Source organism: Ursus arctos, unplaced genomic scaffold (assembly GCF_023065955.2).
Source record: "Ursus arctos isolate Adak ecotype North America unplaced genomic scaffold, UrsArc2.0 scaffold_14, whole genome shotgun sequence".
NCBI classification, from domain to species: Eukaryota; Metazoa; Chordata; class Mammalia; order Carnivora; family Ursidae; genus Ursus; species Ursus arctos.
The window spans coordinates 70,232,141-70,253,425 of record NW_026622808.1 but is presented as its reverse complement, the minus strand read 5'-3'; the positions used below and the strand labels follow the sequence as shown (position 1 = coordinate 70,253,425).

The 21,285-nt window shown below is 54.0% G+C and overlaps 1 protein-coding gene across 1 annotated transcript; it reads left to right on the top strand.

Annotated features, from left to right (window-relative positions):
- Positions 1-217: 217 nt before the first annotated feature.
- MCM2 (minichromosome maintenance complex component 2) lies at positions 218-20,954 on the top strand. The gene is made up of 16 exons (XM_026501499.4): positions 218-349; positions 1,289-1,518; positions 4,184-4,359; positions 4,501-4,761; positions 5,524-5,743; positions 6,020-6,227; positions 8,071-8,205; positions 8,551-8,742; positions 14,783-14,876; positions 15,719-15,969; positions 16,090-16,216; positions 16,804-16,916; positions 17,833-18,081; positions 19,009-19,191; positions 19,500-19,655; positions 20,089-20,954. Exons 1-16 carry the CDS (start codon positions 344-346, stop codon positions 20,197-20,199), a joined length of 2,712 nt encoding a protein of 903 aa, XP_026357284.2. The 5' UTR covers positions 218-343; the 3' UTR covers positions 20,200-20,954.
- Positions 20,955-21,285: the final 331 nt, after the last annotated feature.

The following is a 21,285-nucleotide window of genomic DNA, read 5'->3' as shown; positions in this document are numbered from 1 at the left end:
CAGTTGCCTCATCTGTAAAACGGCCACAGGGCGAGGAGGCCACGCAGGCGGCAGGTGTGGCGGGTCCCCATTGCCCCCACCCGCAGCTCCAGCTCCCACTGGACCTTTTCTCGAGGTCAAAGCCTGGCGGAGCTGGGTTGCGCGCCCGGCCGCGCAGACGGCGCGCCTCGGAGGTGTGGGCGGGGCCTCTTCCTCTGGCCCGCCCCCCCGGTCACGCAGATGAGGCCAACGTCATGACGCAGTGTTCCTTCAGTCGCTTCCCGGGCTCAGTAGGGTCACGTGAGCCGGTTTTCGCGCGAAAACTGGTTGTTGCTGGAGTGGCGGCGGGGAGCGCGGCGCTGCGATGGCGGTGAGCGCGGGTGTTCCCCGGCGGCCTGCGCCTCTGCGGTGCGGGACGGAGGCGCGGGCGTGGGGGGTCGGCGGGTGGTCCAGGGAAGCCGGCGTGTCTGCGTGGGCCGGGGCGCGGGGCGTGCGGGAGTGCGCCGGGACCTGGGGAGAAGGGCTGCACACTTCTAGTCCTCAGGCCCTCACCCCGGTCCTTCACGTCCGGATGGGGCCTCCAGGTGGGGTCGGGCCCCTGGGCTCTGGTTTGGAGCTGATTTCTCCCCTTTACTCCTCTGTTGCGGAGTCTGCAAAGCCAGCGGGCGCTCGAATCCCCCTGGGGATGCGTCCTCTCCCGCACCAAGTTGGGAGCTCGAATTCCCTAACCTGAGCTTGGTGGCCCACCCGGCCGCTATCATTTACTCACTACGCACATGTTTGTGGGGCGCCCTCTATGCCTGGCGCTGGATGTACGCAAGACAGATATGGCCCCGCATTTTCGTGTATATATTATTGTAGTGGTTTTTGTCCTTTTGCCTTACTTATTGTCTGTCCCCTCCACCAGTCTGTAAATTTCACATCTGTGATGTTTTGGTCACTCTCGTATTCTGTGTCCTGTCGCAGTGTCTTGCATATTGTGGGTGGGAAGGCATGCTTACGGGAGAGGAGTGCTGGAGGAGTATAGAAACAGGTACATCAATAAGGTATCCTTAGTGACTTGTCATGGAGAAAACACGGAAATGTCAGTGCCGGCAGTATTTGAGGAAGTGATATTTGAGCTGGCTCCTGTGTGTTGAGAAGCCATTGGTCAGAGAGCTGACAGGAGAGCATTCCAGGCAGAGGGAACATCAGATGCAAAGTCTTGAGGCTGGAGGGGTTTGGAATGTCAGGGGGCAGGGTCACAGGTGGAGAGGGCTGCCTTATAGGATGCTAAGTCAACCCTCACCTTCTTGGTCCTGTCTTGCAGGAATCATCTGAGTCTTTCACTGTGGCATCCAGCCCAGCCCGGCGACTGCGAAGTGATCCTCTCACCTCCAGCCCTGGGCGAAGCTCCCGTCGCACAGATGCCCTAACCTCCAGCCCTGGCCGTGATCTTCCCCCCTTTGAGGATGAGTCTGAGGGCCTTCTAGGTACAGAGGGACCCCTGGATGAAGAGGAAGAAGATGGAGAGGAGCTTATTGGAGATGGCATGGAGAGGTATTATCATTCAAAGCCAGGCACTCGGCAGATAGCTTTGCAGAGAGCCCATTGTGTGTCCAGTGACCTTGCTTTGGTCCAGGGGAAGCAGAGGAATCAGTATCCTTGCCTATGAGTGCACCCTGATGCAGGATATGGGGCGGGAGAGACAGGTTCAGGGAACCACAACATAGGCCCGTATAACTTGCTGTATCATAGACTGGGCCCTAAGGCCTGCGTAAGCCTCAGCTCTGTAAGATGTGCACCTCAGGGGATGCAAGGAGTCTCTCCTGTGGTGGACCACATCAGGGATGCCAGGGATGACTTGGAAGAACAGGAAGCAGGCAGCTGAGTGTTTTTCTGTAACTTCGAAGAAGGGGGGGTTGGGGGTGGTGCCTGATGAATCAAGATTTCGATGCAATTCAGCAAACATTTGTTACACTTGATCTGTACCAGGCCCTGCGTTAGATATTTTCACGCTTATTAATAAAAATATAAACGTGTATTAAAGGTTACAAGCTTAATGGTAAGGTAATGGAGTAGGCTCTGCAAGAGAGCAGGGTTAGATTTCTCCTGCTGCTCTACCCCGTACTTACAACCAGGATTTGGTAGATATGCTAGTAGTAGAATTGTTTGAAAGCCCAGGAGCCTCATGAAGACTCCCCTTTGGAGCCTTCTTTTACTCCTACTCAAGGGTTTCAAACGTGGTGCGTTTGAGAGAACTGTGCAGGCCATCCCACAGTCCATGGGGAGCGCCCTCTGTGAGCCGCCAGAGGGACTTGCAAGGGCTCTCTGAACCTTTCAGATCTTTGCTTTAAGTACCATCACCCCAGATGATGAGAGTGGATGTGCCATATGTGCCGCACTATGGAAGGAATCAGGAGCCTTTGGACAAATCAGCTCGGAAGTTTTTACGGTTCTTTTCCGCATATATCTAGGGGTGGGATTGCTGGCTCATGTGTCAACTCTGTGGTTCATCTTCTGAGGAACTGCTAGACCATTTTCCAAAAGAGCGCCACCATTTTACATTCCCATGAGCTGTGTGTGAGGATTCTGGTTCCTCCAGTTCTTGCCGACACCTGTTATTTTCTGGGTTTTGGTGATAGCCATCCCAGTGGGTGTGAGGTGATGTCTCATTGGGGTTTTGGTTTGTATTTCTCTGGTGGTTAATGATGTGGAACATGTTTTTATGTGCTTATTGGCCATTTGTGTCTCTTTGGGGAAATGTCTGTCTATTCAGATCCTTTTCCCATTTTATGATTGGATTGCTTGATTTTTTTATTATCGAGTTGTAAGAGGTTTTAAAATTGATTCTGGGTACAGGTCTTTTATCAGATATGTGATCTGCAAATGCTTTCTTCTCAGTCTTTTTTTTTTTTTAATGGTGTCTTTTGAGGCACAGAAGTTTTTAATTTTGATAAAACCCAATTTATTAATTTTTTTATGGACCAATTAGAATTTCACTGAGGATAGAGGACATCTCATGGGACTTAAAATTTTCTCAAAGAGTCAGACAAATACCTTTTAACTGAGAACATTTAAGAATTCAGAAATGGATCAGCCCACACGTTTACCTCGCTCCTCTGGGATCTGTTTCTGGCATCAGCAGTATGGGATTACTTATTCTGAATTTATTCAAAAAAAAAGGGGAAAAAAATAAAGTAGCAGCCCCCCCCCCCCATCACCATTTACTCTGAAAAAAGGGAGAATTCCAGACGATCGTTTTGGGGAGGCCGTGTGGTATCGGAACGGGCCTGCAGGTTGTGGTTGGACTATGTTTTGACACCCAGCTCTGCTGAGTGGCTCTTAGCAAAAGCCCTATCATCCCCATAATCCTGCTTCCTCATCTTTCAGGTGGAGTAATGATGTCTACCTCCCAGAATTGCAGGGAGGAAAGCCCTCCTTGCTTTCAGTGGGTTCTTTGTCCAGACAGCATTCCCCTTCAAATACCTGACAGGTGACATCATGGAAAACAAGTCCTTGGAGGTGTTGGAGTAGCCAGGAGGGTTGAGCCAGTGGGCCGGTGTTTCAGAGAGGCTGGTTTGGCTGATGTCGATAGAAGACCTTCCCAGTACTTCAAGGGATTTGAGGCGGCATTGTCTGGAAGGGGAAGGTGCAGGGAGAATTTCTGCCCTGTTAGGGAGCTGGGGTTGGCTGTCTGAAGGGCCTTTCTGCCTGAAAGTTTTGTGGTTCTTCAAATTCCTGTTTCTTATTGGATGCTCAAAGCTGTCTGGAGGTCCCCTCCCCCTGTTTTTTATTGTGGGAAAACACACGTAACACAGAATTTATCATCTTAACTGTCTTTAAGTGTCCAGTTCAAGGGCATTAAGGATACTCTTGTCATTGTGCAACCATCTCCAGAACTTCTTCACCTCCCCAAACTGAACCCTACAGTATTTGTCCTTTGTGATTGGTTTAGTTCACTGAGCCCGTCATCCTCAAGATTCACCCACATTGTAGCCGTCCGACTTTCTTCCTTTTGCAGACCGAATGATACTCCATTGTATGCACAGACCATGCTTTGTCTCTGTCGGAGATCCTCGTAGAGCCTTTTGTCTTTCTAGCCTGGAGACTCTTCCAGCCTGCCTAGGCTGGGGCTCCTGAGTCTTCTGGAGTAGGCCCAGTTCCTGGGCTGGCTTTTGTTTTGTTTTTGGTACTAACAGGGTCCATTTTGGGGCTCCCTCAGGGACTATCGTGCCATCCCGGAACTGGATGTCTACGAGGCCGAGGGCCTGGCCCTGGACGATGAGGACGTCGAGGAACTGACAGCCAGTCAGAGAGAGGCAGCAGAACGGGCCATGCGGCAGCGTGACCGAGAGGCCGGCCGGGGCCTGGGCCGCATGCGCCGCGGACTCCTGTACGGTAGGCTCAGACGTCTGCACCTCCAAGGGTGCAAGGCTGGTCCTAGCTTCCAGAGCCTCGGGGGGCTGGAAGGGAATTCTGGGGAAGGCAGGTGGAAGGTGGTGGGAAAATTTCACGTGAGGGTATCTGTTTGGCCCCCAGACAGTGATGAGGAGGACGAGGAGCGCCCCTCCCGGAAACGCCGCCAGGTAGAGCGGGCCACGGAGGACGGCGAGGAGGATGAAGACATGATCGAGAGCATCGAGAACCTGGAGGACCTCAAGGGCCACTCCGTGCGTGAGTGGGTGAGCATGGCAGGCCCACGCCTGGAGATCCACCACCGCTTTAAGAACTTCCTGCGCACCCACGTGGATGGCCACGGCCACAACGTCTTCAAGGAGCGCATCAGTGACATGTGTAAAGGTGCGGCTTCCACGTGTCCCCGCTGCCTCTCGCTCACCACAGTCCGCCTTACATTCTCCCACAGGGGTCACTCCCTTGGGCCTTCAGCAGCACGTGTAATAGAGATGTGAAGTGCAGGGAATGCTGAGCCACTTGCCCGTCACTAGACAGGAGCTAGCACCTGAAGCCCGAGATGGCCGTCGTCAGGCAGATACAAAAAGCATTGCGTGTCTGCACGAGAATGCTCTGCCGGCTGTCCAGGGACAACATCTGGACCACAGAAGCATTGTTTGACGTGCTCAAAATGTGGCGGGTTTAATGTGAAAGTCTGGATTACTACTTCAGTCAGGAAGTAGCACATTTCTGTGTGATGGGAATTACCTTTAAAAGGAGGCATGTGCATCTTGGTCCGGGGCCGTCCACTCCATTCCCTTTTGTCTCATATTTGATGCAGTTTATTCACAGGTTTTCTTCTGGGCCCTTCTAGGCGTTTTGAGTTTGCAGCCCTCCTGTAAGAGGCACCTCGCGTGTATCGTTTCACGTGGCGTGATTTCGTGCGCTACGTGATGCCCACGTTTTGCAGACTGAGAAGTGGGGCCTCAGCACGTGCCCCTTACCTGAGTCGCACAGCCAAAGTAGGGCAGGCTTAGCAGTCAGGGCTGGGGTTTCCAGCTCCAAGTCAAGGATTTGGAGGAGCAGGCCTTCCTCCTTGGATGGGGAGAGGGCGATCGCCTGCTGTGTCCCCGGCTGAGCTCTGCGCTTGGTCTCTCTTCCCGCCGCCAGAGAACCGCGAGAGCCTGGTGGTGAACTACGAGGACCTGGCGGCCCGGGAGCACGTCCTGGCCTACTTCCTGCCAGAGGCGCCAGCAGAGCTGCTGCAGATCTTCGACGAGGCCGCGCTGGAGGTCGTGCTGGCCATGTACCCGAAGTACGACCGCATTGCCAGCCACATCCACGTGCGCATCTCCCACCTGCCCCTGGTGGAGGAGCTGCGCTCGCTGAGGTGAGCCGAGGGCAGGGCGAGCCTGAGGCCCGGGTTCTCAGCGCCCTGTGGCTCAGCTTTGTTCAAGGGAGCTCCAGCAGGGCCACCGAGGTCTGGGTGGGCGGGCCGCGGGCAAGGAGCCCCCTCACCCCAGCGCTCTGGCTTGTCCTGGGTGTGATGGTGTGCATCTGATGGGATCCAGGTTTTCTGGATCTACCTCACTTAGAGCGCTGATCTCTGGAGGGCGTGGACCGGTCATCGGCTCCAGGCTTCTGACAGGCCCTCTCGTCTCTGCAGGCAGCTGCACCTGAACCAGCTGATCCGCACCAGCGGGGTGGTGACCAGCTGCACGGGCGTGCTGCCCCAGCTCAGCATGGTCAAGTACAGCTGCAACAAGTGTAACTTCGTGCTGGGGCCCTTCTGTCAGTCCCAGAACCAGGAGGTGAAGCCGGGCTCCTGCCCCGAGTGCCAGTCGGCTGGCCCCTTTGAAGTCAACATGGAAGAGGTGAGAGGCCACACCTGCTGGTGGCTGTCCTTCCTGTGTACGCAGGGGCCTGCCCCACCGCTAAGGCAGTTAGCGTGGCAGCCTCGGGGAAACAAGGTGGACTTGTGGACTGGCCACACCGTGAGGCAAACCAGATCTTTCTGGTCAGCCTCTTTAGTTTGGCCTGTGAGGTGTTTTTCAAGAATTCAAGCCAATATTTTAAAACCAGGCCATTTTGTTTAAAATGTCAGCGTTGATGGTTTTTTTTTAAAAAAAAAAAAAAAGAAAGAAGAGGGACGATATGGCGAAACTGGACTCACTTCTTGTTCAGCTGTCTCCTTAGTAAGGTACCTGCTTTCCCATCCCTCATTCCGTGGGGCTTGCCCTTGGCGGTTCTGGGAGCTGCCTCTCTGTGGGCCTCTCATCGGGAGCCTCTAGATTGTAACTAGCTTAGACGTTGCTGTGCCGGATTCAGGAGGCCCTGCTGAAAGCTTCTGGGCCGTTGGCCTTTGTGTTTGAATGACTTCATCTGTAGAGTAGAGGTCATCACAATGCCTGCGGGGGATGCCCAGACCCCCTTTACCACCTTGCTGCCATGAATGCTGGGCTAGGCCCTCAGCACTCTGTGCCTCTGAGAAGTGCCCACCTGGGACCTCCTTACCAGAAAGTGCCTGAGAGTTTCTGCTTCTGGCAGCCCACATACGAAAACAGATGTTCGCAAAAGCTCAGGTGCACCTTGCCTTGGGGAGGGCGAGCCTGTGGCTTTGCCCAGAGTCTTCCCCTGCCTGCTTAGGTCATCTTCCTCCAGAGTCCACTTTCCCAGAAGCTTCTTGAGAAGGCTCTTAACGCAGGAGCAGGGTTTCAGGCTCTGCTTCTCCATGAGTAATAATTACAGCTGAAGTTTCTGGAGTACTTGCAAGGTACCTAGTGTGTGGGGGGTGATGTATAATTCAGTCTTTGTCACACCTTTTGAGGCAGGTGGTGTTATTGACCCCAAAGTCACCCAGCTAGGAAGAGGCCCAAAGGATTAGATCTCAGGCGTTTGCATCCAGAGCGTCTGCTTTTAATAGCTGTACTATGGGGCCTCTTTTATAGACTGTAAATGAAATAGTGGACATTAAATTGCACAGCAGAACATTGGCATGCAACATTTGGCCACAGTACCCACAGTTCGTGGAGCTCACTCTTTTGTTGGGCATTGATTTGAGTGCTTTTGATGTATGACTTTTTATTTGATTTTTTTTTTTAAGATTTTATTTACTTGAGAGAGAGAGCATGCATGAGTGGGGGCAGGGGTGGCGAGGGGGAGGTCAGACTCGCTGCTGAGCTGGGAGCCCTACGTTGGGCTCACTCCCAGGACCCTGAGATCATGACCTGAGCTGAAGGCAGATTCTTAACTGACTGAGCCACGCAGGTGCCCCGTATGATGTGATTTAACCCTCACTGTGAGGTTGAACTTAGATCATTAGCTTCCGCATTCTGCAGAGACGACATAGAGAGGGGATATCGCTTGCCCAGGATCACGCAGCTTAAGCCATGGAGCTAGGATTTGAACCTAGGCAGTGTGGCTGTGGCTTCCATTTGCACCAGGGCTCAGCTACAAGCCACTGCTGGACTGGCCGTAAGGAGGCAACCACGGGGTAGTGGCAGGGGTAGGGACAGTCCGTGTGTCGGTCACAGCAGTCTCGTTCTCACCTGTCTTTGGCTGTCCATTTTCTGGTCTGTTGATGGAAGATAGGAATCCTGTCTGTTCTTTCTCATGGGGCCATGACCAGGGTCAGGTGACATAGTAAGTCAGTGCTTGGAGGACTGCGAAGTCGGCCGTGCAGAGACAGGCCCCTGTGACCTTCTGTGTCCCACGCAGACCGTCTATCAGAACTACCAGCGCATCCGAATTCAGGAGAGTCCCGGCAAAGTGGCGGCCGGCCGGCTGCCTCGCTCCAAGGATGCTATCCTCCTCGCCGATCTGGTGGACAGCTGCAAGCCAGGAGATGAGATAGTAAGTGGCCCAGGAGCAGGCCCGGGGAGCCGAGTTGCTAAGCACATCAGTGTGAGCATCTGGGTGCGGAGAGGGCTGCTGGCACAGGGCTGCTGGCACAGGGAGGGATAGGCGGAGGTCAGTTTTTCAGTCACTGGATGGAAGAGCCTTTCCTCCTTGCAAAGGACTGGCTGGTCGGAATGTAGGGGGTAGTAGTTTTGCTTTGGTCTTCTGGGTTGCTCATCTCACTGTCTGGCAGTGAGGAGTTGAGGAAGAGAAATTGGACGATGGAGGCAGTGGGGAGGAGGATCCCGGCCCTGAGTCTAACCCCAGACCGGCCCCTCTGGGTTGTCTCCCCTCTCCCAGGAGCTGACTGGTATCTACCACAACAACTACGATGGCTCCCTCAACACGGCCAACGGCTTCCCTGTCTTTGCCACTGTGATCTTAGCCAACCACGTAGCCAAGAAGGACAACAAGGTCGCCGTGGGGGAACTGACAGACGAAGACGTGAAGATGATCACCAGTCTCTCCAAGGACCAGCAGATTGGGGAGAAGGCAGGTGGAAGTCCGGGCGGGATTGTCATGCTGCCAGAGGAGGTCCCAGAACCACGGTCCTGATTCCTGGTCCTGGGGTCTGGGCTCCGCTTCTTCATTCTTTCCCTTCCCAGTGTTGGCTCAGTCAGCTTGCCTTGACTGGGGTGGCCTGCACTCTGGGGGAGGAGCCTGAATGCTGGCATTGGGTTGGGGCTGTGGTGAGGAGTCCGTGGATCGAGTCGAGCCCAGGGGTCAAGCTGAAACAGGTGGAGCAGTAGGAATAACTCGTCTCCTGAGGGTATCCCCTGGTGTCAGACTCCTACCAACGCTCATTTCTCTAGGAAGAACGCTACCCTAAGGTGCTTTTAGAGTTCTGGGGTTTTTTTAATTGTAGACGTTTTCGCCGAAGGTTGGGGAGCTAGGGGTTTGAGAGCCAGACCCTCAGTTCAGGTGAATCAGTGCAGGCTCCATTTGGCTTATGAGCAAATGGGATCATTCCCTTGAGGGCAGGGCCCCATCTGACGTACTCATCTCTGTCACCTCCACCTGGGCCACCGAGATTTGGGGTTCCACCAGGAGAGGAAGGGGTTTCCCCAGCCTCGGGAGGACAAGAACTTCATTTTGCCAACGTACTCAGTCCTTGAATACCTTGTAGGGCCGCATACTAGGATTGCGGTGGGAAGTCAGACATAGTCCTTTCCTTCCTGGGGCTCATAGTTAATCAGCATCCCCGATAATAAGAAAGAAAACAAAGACAAAGGATCTTTTCACGGAATCAGTAACATGGGAGGATAGCCACAACCTGTGATTATTTGCTTCCTACCCTTCCCGGAGGAAAATTAGTACTAACACAGTGGACATGTTTTCACACTCTTCACGAGTATTTGGGCCAGTTTCTCCAGGGCTGGCGACCCGGCGCTCGCTGCCTGTGACCTGGCGTGCATCAGCTGTGTGCACGTGTACCCGAGCTGCCAAAGGAGCAGTGTGCTTCTAAAACACTTTGCTGGTGCCCTCTTTCCCTCTGCATCAGTTCTCAGCCGCTGCTCTTCTGCTCTGTCGAGGAGACAGGAAGGGCAGCAGATAGAGCGTGGGAGGCAGGATGTGCTTGACTTCAACAAGGCTTTGGACAGAGCGGTCCTTGTATGTGTCTTGTGCCCCAGACTTCCAGAACTGCTCCTGGCGGCCCTAACATAGAAGGCTCTGCCACACGTGGTGCGGTGATAGGTGCTGTTTTGTCTTGCCTCCTTGTCCACGTAGCTGACTTTTCCAGGCAGACACGTCCCGGCATCCTGGTAGTGACTGACTGCCCAAGTTCAGTTAGCCCTGCATGTTTACACCGTGACCCCCTCAGGGTTGGAGGTGGGACCTCCAAATGAGGTCCTTCAGAAGGATCTAGAGGGGATCCTTCTAGAGACGATGACATCTCTGCAGGACACCTTTCTGAGTTCGTCAGGGAAGGAGGGCTGGGTGATAGTGGGGAGGGTTGCTCTGTACTAACCCTGTTAGTCCACTGTCAGGGGGCTATTTTTACCAAAAACTTGGACAAAGAAACCACACTCAACAGTTTTGGGGACAAACTGGAAGGATGGCAGGCTTGTCATGATGGGGCTTATTTGAACTGTTTAAACCAGAGGTTTGCAATTTGGTGGTCTGTGGGCCACGGTGCAGGCTGCTGAGGGGTTTTGTTTGGTTGGTAGGTGGTTCTGTTTCCTTTTCTTTTTTTGCTTTTGTTTTTGAATTATCATCCTCTAGGAATTAAGAGATAGCACATAAAAATCTGGAAGCCCTGGTTTGTGACCATCCAAGCATTCATCTGCTAGGTCTTTTGTTTCTCTCCAGCGGTGACTGATGGGAGAGCTGAGGGGCAGCTGCCCTTGCCCAGGGGGCACGCTCCCTGCTCTCTGCCCCCTGCCTCGTCCTCTGCAGCCTGATGAACTCAGATTGCCTTCTGGCGGCATTTGATTTTGTGGGCTCTGGCCACTAGAAATAGTCCTTTGGTAGGTGCTGTGCCTAACACTTAGATTTTGAAGAACTAACGGGAGAATCAGTCTGGGGCCAGACTTCTTAGGTTTGGCTTTTGGCCTAATCCTTGGTGTGATCAGATGAGTTGCTCGCCTCAGTACAGACGGGCAGACGGTAGGTAGTACCCGCGGGTGGAGTGTTACAGGAATCACGTGGAAGTGCGCACGCGAACGCCGCACTGCTGTGTGCTCAGCAGCTAGCTGTTCTTGTACGTCGGGACAAAAGTTCAACTGTTTGTACAAAAACTGGATGGGCGTGCCGCCCGGGACGCGGGTGTTAAAAGCGTAAAGGACCGTAGGAGGATAAAAATAGCTTTGGGGCATGTTAGACATTTCCTGTGCATTGTCTTGTGCTCACAGTAGCTGTGCGGATGGGAACGTGGCCTCCCTTCGTGGGGGGCTGTTCTGAGCCGCGGGGATCGGGCAGTGCATACTGAGAATTAAGAGCGTGAGCTTCAGATTCACAGGAATCTGGGGTCAGGTCCTGCCTCTCACATTTAGGAACAGACAGACCAGAGCCTTGGTTTGTTTCCTCCTTTTTGATGTGGGGGAACCAGGCTCATTATGAGGGTTAAGAATACTTCACGAGGAGCGTATTAATCCTTAGCAGGTTTGGGTTTGATTTTACCTTTTTTTTTAAAGATTTTCTTTATTTGAGACAGGGAGAGGGTGCGCATGAGCAGGAGTTGAGAGGACAGGGAGAGGGAGAAGCAGACTCCCTGCTGAGCAGGGCGCCTGATGTGGGACTTGATCCCAGGACGCTGGGATCATGACCGGAGCCGAAGGCAGACGCTTAACTGATTGAGTCACTCAGGCGCCCCTGATTTTTTCCTTTCTTCCTAGCCTGTACGTTTGCCTGTTACTCTCTCAGACCAGCTGGGTCGGTGACAGGGCAGCGTTGGCTCTAGCGTGGTTGCTTCCTTGCCCTCTAGTCTGTAGGGCGGCCCTTCTGATGTTTTGCGGGAGGGGAGCTAAGCCTTGGCAGCTGGTGCCTAACAGGCAGGAAGAGGGCCTGCTGCTCTTGGACATCTCCTGGAGGGAGACATTACCTCATCCTTGCAGGGGTGCCTGCTACGGGAACAGCCCTGAGAAGCGGTCTGGGTAAAGAGAGGTTTGGGACGGGCAGCCTTGTACACCCACAAGACGTACAGGAGGATGAGACATCCATGGCAGATGGTCTTTCCTGACATTGCCAGCACAGGCGAGGGTACAGTGGAAGAGTCCTGCATACCGAGCCCTGCATACCGATGCTGTATATGTAATTTCCAGGTAGTAACAACAGTAATAATCCTACAGTAGAGGTGTCACGGGTGCCCGTTTTATTGATGAATAAACTGAGGCACAGATTAAGGAAGCTGCCATGTGGCATAGCTGCTAACAGCAGAGCCAGGATCCCTGTTCACGTAGTCTGGTTTGAGTCCGCGCTGCAGTGACAGCTCTCTGCTGCCTCTCCGTTACGGCAGCGCAGGAGGACGGTGTGTGTTGCGGGGGGGGGGGATCTTGGTTATGGTGAGTTCTGTGGCCACCCTAGCACAAGTCCTTGTCTGAATATTAAAACCTTGTTACAGAAACTTGCAGACATACGTGTGGAGTGGGTACAGTGAGCCCTGCGTGTCCTTCCCCCCGGCTCCACCTGCGGCTGGCGACGGGCCACCACTGTGTCCTCTATACTCACGCCCAGTCCCTTCAATGACTGCAGCCCGTTCCCCACGCACGGTTTGACCTGCAACCGTGGATCTCACAGGCCCTCTCTACTGAACTGAACCACAGCACCGCGGCCACACTTTAAAAACAGGTTTGCGGTTCCGTGGTAGCAAGTATTTCGTTGGTATCCACATTTCCCTGATTATCCTACTTTTTTCTTTTTTTAAAAGTCTCTAGGAGTCGATGTCCAAGTGAGGCCCACACGTTGGGACCGGTCGATCTGTCTCTTAAGTCTCAGTCTTTAGGTCCCCTCTCCCTCTCCTCCTATTTTGTGGAAGCATCTGGGTCGTCTGTCCTGTTGAGGTTTCCACAGTCTGGGTGTTGCCGATTGGGTCTTTGTCAAACATACTTCTGGGCTGCCTGTTTTCTGTGAATTGTCACTGCTTAATCAGTATCCAGGCTGATTTCTTTTGGGTGGGGTCCGTGGCGAGATGGGCCAGAGGTCTGTGTTCCCACCATGGCACCTCGTGTTTCCTTGTCTCTCTGTGATGTTAGCAGCCTCTGATGATCCTTGGCTACACCCACTCATTCATCAGGGGTTGCAAAATGACGGTCTTCTAACTCCAGATCTTTCTTCGTTTTTTTCTGGAATGCTTGTATGTAGAGAAACTTCTTTTCATTAACTATTGGACTGTACCTGGGAAGAGGGCCTGTAGGAGGAGAAGAATTGTGCTTGATCCTTTACCTTCATTTACCAGTTCTCAAAATAATGACTGGTTCCCCTCCTGAGGTGACGCTGAGTGTCATTACAGATGAGCGCTCTTAAATATCCAAGGCTTTGGCGTTGCAGTGGCCGTCCGGGTGATGCCCAGCGGGTCCCTCTAGTTGCCAAGCGTGAAGCCCATCGTCCAGAGCCCTAGTGGCGTGACCCCGGGTCTCTGATAGCTTTCTTCTTTCCTATATAAGACACTGCAGGTTCTTTTTGCACATTTCCTGCCCCAGACCTGGGATCGGCCATTTCTCCAAATAGCCCCGTGGGGAGTAGAATTTTCTTTCAGTGGAAAGTAGTGTTTATAGAGGTCGGCTTCTGTGGGCACCAGGCCCGGACTACCGTGCACCAGTTAATTCAGGACTGTGTCTCCTTGTGCTGGGTTTTGCCGGAAATGTATGGCCAAGGAAAGAACCAGCAAAAGTGTCCCAGTGGAAACTGACCTCCACCCCTACTTACCATATGAAATAACAGCAGGAGGCACTGATGGCTCAGTACCAGTGGTACTGGCAGATCCTCTTTCCAGAAGGACCTGCTGGTCACGCTGCCCCCTGGCAGCAGTGCAGAGTGGCCATCCGTAGGACAAACTGCTGACCCCTGACTCCAGCTCTAAGAACTGGACGTCTCACCTTCATGCTTCCAGGGAGCCCCGAGGGAGCAGTTCTTCCGTCTGGCTGGTGGGCAGGCGGGATGGCTGGCTCTAGCCTGGTGGGGGTGGGTGAGCGCCCTCCGGGTTTTCAGCACTGACTTTCCTGCTTCAGTGCTCCCTATCCCCGGGGCCTGCTGTATTACAAGCCGCCTCGGTGTGACCTGTAAGGAGAGGAGGCACATGTGTGGCTTCTGCAGAGCCCCTCCATGCAGATGGCGGGAAGGTTGAGAACAGAAAAAGTGTGCAGGAAGAGATGGAAGCTGCTTCCTCCCGGCAAGACATTGCTTTGTTGTCTCTGGTGTCAGTTTTAAAAGTCAGGCAGATTTTGAGATTCTCTCTTTTCCTCTTCTCTGTCTTTCTCTTTTACACACAAATAGATGGCTCCGTGACTTACCAGTTGAAATGATGACTTCTTGGTGGGCCCATCTCCTGAATGTTCTGTATTTATCATGTCTGGCTACCACAGCATAGCCGGGAGCCAGGCACTTGTATAAACCCCTCACTTAGCGCCCACCCAGTCCTCGGAATTGGGTTGTGATACCTGTCTTGCATTTGAAGAGACTGAGGCTCAGGCAGCCACAGAGCCCATGGGAGGGGTCTTCCTGCATCTGTGTCGTCAAAGCCTACCCTTTTCCCAAACAATGCCCTGTTTCATGGGTCTGGGTCTTGTCTCCTTTCTGCGACCTTTGGGTCGTCCTTTTTGAAATATGACCAGAAGGGGGTCGGACTGAGATTCTGTTAAGCTCTAAGGTTCTGTGATTGTTAGGAAAAGGCAGCTAATTACCCAGCCCAAGGTCAGAGGCCAGGCCTTGATGCTGGGGCCTGCTGGGATTGTGGCAGCTGTGGTGTGGGCACTTTGGGGCTGGAGACATCCCTGTTCCCTGAGATTGGAGCGGGTGGGGGACGTCCTGTGTGTGGGGAGCTGGCCCAGACTCAGAGCAGAGGCACCCATTCTCACTGGCTCTTCCTCCCTTGCAGATCTTCGCCAGTATTGCTCCTTCCATTTATGGACACGAAGACATCAAGAGAGGCCTGGCACTAGCTCTGTTCGGAGGGGAGCCCAAAAACCCAGGTGAGTGGCGTTGGGCGCCACCCTCCTTTCCTCTGTGTTGCAGGTACCAGACAAGGCAGAACTTTGCATCTGAAGGCTGGGTATCTGGGGAGAAAGTACAGGTTAGCAGATGGCCAGACCATGTGTGGCTTGGTCATCATAGGGAGAGCATAGCCTGTGGCTATGGCACCTTGAGTGGTTTTAATTATAAAAATAATACATTAGTGTGTAGGGATATAATTACACCCTCTTCTTAAATTGTTAGAAGTCACAGAAAGATGGAAATCCCTGCCGACCACCGTTTCTAATCCACTCTCCTCCTGGCAGGGGTCACTCCTGATCAGTATGGTGTGTGCACTAGTGGACCTTTGTGTGGCCATTCATGTAGACTTGCACTTGTGCGTACACAATGACACAGTTCCGTGGCATGCGTATGTTAACACAGTATTTCCTGTACCTGCCTGTAAGTGGCGATGTAAAATATCCGGCTCACTTCTTCCCATCGTCAGCACGTTTGGGGCGTGCTTTCACATTGGTGCGTGCTGAGCGGATTCATTCTCATAAGCAACTGTATCAAGGTCCCTGCAGCACAGCATACATAGTTGTTCTTCTCGGTGGAGAACATCTGCATCACCTCCGGTTCCTTAGCTTCGCTAAGAGCGTCTTTACGCTAGTGGCCCCATGCCCGCATCTCTCTGGGTTCAGTTCTTAGAAGTGGATTGTTAGTTCTAGGGTCTGCCATCCCTTTCTAGAAGGTATGCTTTGCCACCAGCATAAGCAGGCTGAGAAATTAGAGGTAACCCGGCTATGTTTTGCACCCCTCCCCTCCCTTTCATCCCCACCTCCGTCCCTGCCTCCTCTAGGGGGAAAGCACAAGGTGAGAGGCGACATCAACGTACTCTTGTGTGGAGATCCTGGCACAGCCAAGTCTCAGTTCCTCAAATATGTGGAGAAAGTGTCTAGCCGCGCCATCTTCACCACTGGCCAGGGGGCTTCAGCCGTGGGCCTCACGGCGTACGTCCAGCGGCACCCTGTCAGCAGGGAGTGGACCTTAGAGGCAGGAGCCCTGGTTTTGGCTGACCGAGGAGTGTGTCTTATCGATGAATTTGACAAGGTGGGTCCTTGGGCCACATGGCAGTAGGGTTTAGGATGTGTTGGCTTAGCCCTGAGTTGGGGAACGAGTGTTGACGGGATAGCGGTTGGGGCAAGCATCACCCATTTGAACCTCCTGCAGATGAATGACCAGGACAGAACCAGCATCCACGAGGCCATGGAGCAGCAGAGCATCTCCATCTCCAAGGCCGGCATCGTCACCTCCCTGCAGGCTCGCTGCACCATCATTGCCGCGGCCAACCCCATAGGTACGCCAGGCACGACAGCCGTGGGGGTTGGGGTCTGCCACGGAGGCAGGACCCAGAGAGGCCTCGCCTTGGGGAATAGGAGCCTGCAGCGTCCCTCAGCCAGTTCTGGGGTCTGAGGAAGGAACTAAGCATCAGAAAACCTTTTCCACAGTTCCATGTTGGGGATGTGTGGAAACAAGACTTGGGGTTGTTTGTTAGGCTATGTTCTTAGAACCAGGTTTGGACATTTTCCTCAGAAGACGAGGGAAAAATCTAGTGCATTGTCTGAGTTGGGATGAAGTTGGTTGTTGATTCCAGTCACCATGTGGGCAGGGAGCCCAGACACCTCGCTCACCTTATTCTAGGTTTTTCCTGCTGGGAGTTGATTAGACTTCTAGTCTAAAGGCTATTTCAGGCAAGCGCTCCGGGAAAGCCCTTCTCTGTGTCTTGTCCAGAATGCCTGGCGGATGCATGCACTGAGCGTCCTTCCTTTCCTGAAGTCATCTTTCTCTTCCGTCACTGAAGCACCTTGGAGTTGGCAAGAACTTTGTGCTCAGAGGAGCAGATCAAGGGAGATGAGGCCTGATGGGAGGTGCTTTGTGTTACAGGAGGCCGCTATGACCCCTCACTCACCTTCTCAGAAAACGTGGACCTCACGGAGCCTATCATTTCCCGCTTCGACGTCCTGTGTGTGGTGAGGGACACAGTGGACCCAGTTCAGGTACACAACCCCGTGTCCTGGGGCTCGTGCAGTAAGTTTTGGGGACGTGGAGTGAGGCTCAGGGCCTGTGTGGTGTCAGGCACGAAGACAGGGATGCCACTTGGACCGTGGTGTTTGTCCAAGAGTCAGCCTTGGTTTCTCTTTCCTTCACTCGCCCATGCCCGCTGCCCAGATGGCAGTCCACTCTCTGCCACCAGGCCCTGCCGGCCCAGCCACGGGCGCCCACCTGCTTCTCACCACTTCCCTGCTGTAACCGAGTCCCGGCTTCTCTTGCTCTGACCCAAAGTACTGCCATGTCTTGTGGTCACGCTCTTGGCTTCCACTCCCACACCCATTTAAGCCCTTCTCCAGTTGGAAGCCAGCCCATCTTCTGAAAACGTAAGGTGTATTATGCCTCTCCTTAATCGCTGGCAGCTTCCACTGTAACTAGCAGAGAATCCACTGGCCCCGAGAGGCCTCCTCTGGGCCTGTCTCTCCTCCTTGCTCCCTTCACTTATCTACCTCGGCCACACCAGCCTGTTCTTCTCCCTTGCAGCTGCCAGGCCTTGCCTTGTCAGCATGCTCTTTTCTTTTCCTGGAAGGCTCTTGTAGATGGCTGAATGGCTGAGGCGTTTTGGCAGCGTCAGCTGGAGGAGTCTCCGCAGGCCCTCGGTCCCCTGCACGTCCCTCTCTGGTTATTTTGAATGCTGTGTCTGTCCCCGCTCCTCTCACCAAGAGGCGAGCTCGTGAGAGCTGTGTCACGTGCACCGGGGACCCCCAGCACCCGTAGCTGCCGGGCACGTAGTAGGAGTTGGATGGTAGCGTGGCAAGAATGTCATTCTCCGGCACCTGCAGCTTTGACTTCTAGCGAGCCGACTTACTCCAAGCCGGGTCACGAGACTCACCCTGCGACTTGCCCTCTCCCGTCTTGTCTTAGGATGAGATGCTGGCCCGTTTTGTGGTTGGCAGCCACATCAGACACCACCCCAGCAACAAGGAGGAGGGGCCGGGTGGCAGCGGCACCCAGGAACCTGCCATGCCTAACACATACGGTGTGGAGCCCCTGCCGCAGGAAGTCCTGAAGAAGTACATCATCTATGCTAAGGAGAGGGTCCACCCGAAGCTCAACCAGATGGACCAGGACAAGGTGGCCAAGATGTACAGTGACCTGAGGAAAGAGTCCATGGTGAGGGCCCAGGGCACAGCCGGGAGGGCGGGTGGGGCGAGGGAGAGAAGCACAAGCAGATGCTTCTTTAGCTGTGCGGTCCGTTAATCTCAGAACTGCTAGAGCTGGAATGCCTTTAAAAAATGATATGTAGATCTCTTAGCCATTTTGTTTCAGATGGAAGGCAAACGTGTGTGCACTTGTCTATCTGGGTATGGGGCCAAGGTCTCTTGAGTGTCAGCCACTGGTTAAGTTCTGTGCTGACCTTGTGAATCTCACCCAACATGGGGTCTGAACGAGTATCCCTTCTTTCATAGTGGAGTGAAATTTAAGGGCAGCTTGCATGTAGCTGGAATGCAGAACTCTTTTTATTTTAATTTTTTTGAAGATTTCTTTATTTCAGAGATAGCTTGAGTGAGCGGGGGGAGGGGCAGAGGGAGAGAGCAAATCCCCAAGCTGACCTCTGACGTGGGGCTTGATCTCACAACCCTGCGATCATGACCTGAGCCGAAATCAAGAGTCGGCCGCTCAACCGACTGAGCCACCCAGGTGCCTCTGTATTGCAGAATTCTTGTCGATTGGTAGGTCTCACCCACCTGACCAAGGCAGCGGCTTCTTTGTTTTTTTTGTTTGGTTGGTTGGTTTTTTTACCTTTCAACCTCATGAGGTCCTTGGAGAGCATTTGACTTAGTTTTTACACACACAGCTTTCTTTCCCCACTTACATTGCATGTGTACGTACAGCACTTACGCTGTGACAGAAACCAGTTCAGCTGGCCACAAACGTCTCGGAGTCTGGGGTGCACACAGTGAGCTGGTGGAGAGGGTGCAGACGGGATGGCGGCAGGCCGCGAGCATGCGGCATTCGTACGAGCCGCTGGCGGCGTGCGTCTCCATTTTCCTTGCTTCTGTCTCCTGCCGGAGAAGACCTGACGCTGTCCTTGTCCAGGCCACAGGCAGCATCCCTATCACGGTGAGGCACATCGAGTCCATGATCCGCATGGCAGAGGCCCACGCGCGCATCCACCTGCGCGACTACGTGATCGAGGATGACGTCAGCATGGCCATCCGCGTGATGCTGGAGAGCTTCATCGACACGCAGAAGTTCAGCGTCATGCGCAGCATGAGGAAGGTGGGTGGGAGCCTGGCGGCCACGGCGGGCGTCCCGAGGCTCTGGATCCGGGCTCTGCTGGCCTGCCTGGCTGCTCGGGCGGGTCGTGACGGGAGCGTGGCGGGGACTGGATCCGGGCTCTGCTGGCCTGCCTGGCTGCTCGGGCGGGTCGTGACGGGAGCGTGGCGGGGACTGGATCCGGGCTCTGCTGGCCTGCCTGGCTGCTCGGGCGGGTCGTGACGGGAGCGTGGCGGGGACTGGTCATCCTGTAGTAGTCTTGAGGGTTCCGGTGAGGAAGGGCATCATTTGACTTTGGCTGTTCTCTGCAGACTTTTGCCCGTTACCTTTCATTCCGGCGCGATAACAACGAGCTGCTGCTCTTCATACTGAAGCAGTTAGTGGCAGAACAGGTGACATACCAACGCAACCGCTTTGGGGCCCAGCAGGACACTATCGAAGTGCCCGAGAAGGACTTGGTGGACAAGGTATGGGCACAGATGGGCGGGAGGGCTGCTTCCTGGGGAGCTGTCCGGCATTGCTGGGGGCAGAAGTCCTTGCTCCCTCATTAAGTGGGCGGGCCTCAGATGGGAGCCATTCACTGAGTGCTCATGATTGCTGAGCCCTGTTCTGTGCAGTTACACTGGACCATGGTGAGTCCTGTTCCCGCTGTCCTGCCTCACAGAGGAGACAGACACAGAGCAACTGAGTAGCTTGTCCACTTTCATGGGCACTTGGCAGAGCTAGGATTTGAAGCCCCGTGTCTGACTCCAGACCCCAACTCCACGGCCCCTGCGCCGATTCACGCTCACCCTGACCCCCGCCGCGAGCGGGCCATAGCCACTGCGCCAGAACCAGAGGCTCTGCTGCAGACCAGCCGAAGCTCATTGTCATGGCTCACTTGGCATGTTCTCCTTTCAGGCTCGTCAGATCAACATCCACAACCTGTCTGCTTTTTACGACAGTGAGCTCTTCAGGACGCACAGGTTCAGCCGTGACCTGACACGGAAGATGATCCTTCAGCACTTCTGAGGCTCGGGGCCGTCCACGGTAGCTCGCTGACGTACTGGCGGGGCTGGCTCCACACGCTCTCAGGCGCACAACCCTACCAGTGAGGGACCCCGGGAGCGGGTGTGGGGCCCCGCGGCTGAACCGCCCGGCTCCACCCACCGTCTCCCGGGCTCAGGTTGGGCTGGGAACGAGGCTCTTTGTTTCTTTGGCTGCACTGTCTGCTCCTCACGTCGTCTTGGGTGGGCACGCTTTGCCAGTGTTCCTCTTCACCTGCTCGGCAGCCCACTGCCTACAGAAGGTTTGTCTCCACTTTGTTCCTTGGATCAGAGTCCCTGGTGTTCAGGGTACCGCGGTCCGTTTTAGATGACCGAGCATATGAGGGTGTTGCGAGAACTTGTCCTCTTGGTGTGAGTTCCGGTCCTAGATGTGTCTACCACTTGGCCAAAGAGCAAGTTCAAGGTATTCGTAGTGTTTTTCTGAACTCTGTCCTGCAGGTTTCCCTGGGCTTCTGTGAGTAGAGAAAATGTGGGCAAAAGAGCACACAACATGTGGCCCAGCGCCTTCCCCACCCCCCAGCTTCCCCCCCAGGCCAGGGATTGCTGTGGTAGCCAGACGGGAATGAGACTTACCCTGGTAACGATGGTGCCTAGCCAGGACTGGCCATCACCATTGCCCTGCTCATTGGTTTTCTCCTACTAGCCATTCCCCATCCTCTCGTTGTACATTCAATTTTTGTTTCTGTAGTTTTTATTTTCAATAAAATAAAATCTAAAATAGTGATGGCTGATGGTCCAGATTGTGTCTTCATGTCCTCATGCAGGCTTTCCTGCACTCCCCTTAAAGGCCTTTCCCCTCTTCTGATTTTGGTGCTTGTTGGAGGTAGATTTGGCTGTAAGAGCTGTCTTGTTTGTGGGTGTGCAAAAAGCAAAAATGGTGTGGCTTTTCGTAGGGAATTCAGTTGGCAGTTGCTGCCTCTGTGACTTCTGTGGAATCCACGAGAACCAGAGAACAGACTTGTACACCTGGAGGGACTGGAGGTAATCTGGCCCTGCCTCCAAATGGAGCACAGTTGTTTATCAGCATCACCATCTGGATTGTTCTTTCTGG

Excerpts from the sequence above, each read along its gene's own strand:
- MCM2 (XM_026501499.4), top strand. Across the intron at positions 4,762-5,523 it reads CATCAGTGACATGTGTAAAG|AGAACCGCGAGAGCCTGGTG; the intron begins GTGCGGCTTCCA and ends TCCCGCCGCCAG. Across the intron at positions 16,917-17,832 it reads ACACAGTGGACCCAGTTCAG|GATGAGATGCTGGCCCGTTT; the intron begins GTACACAACCCC and ends GTCTTGTCTTAG.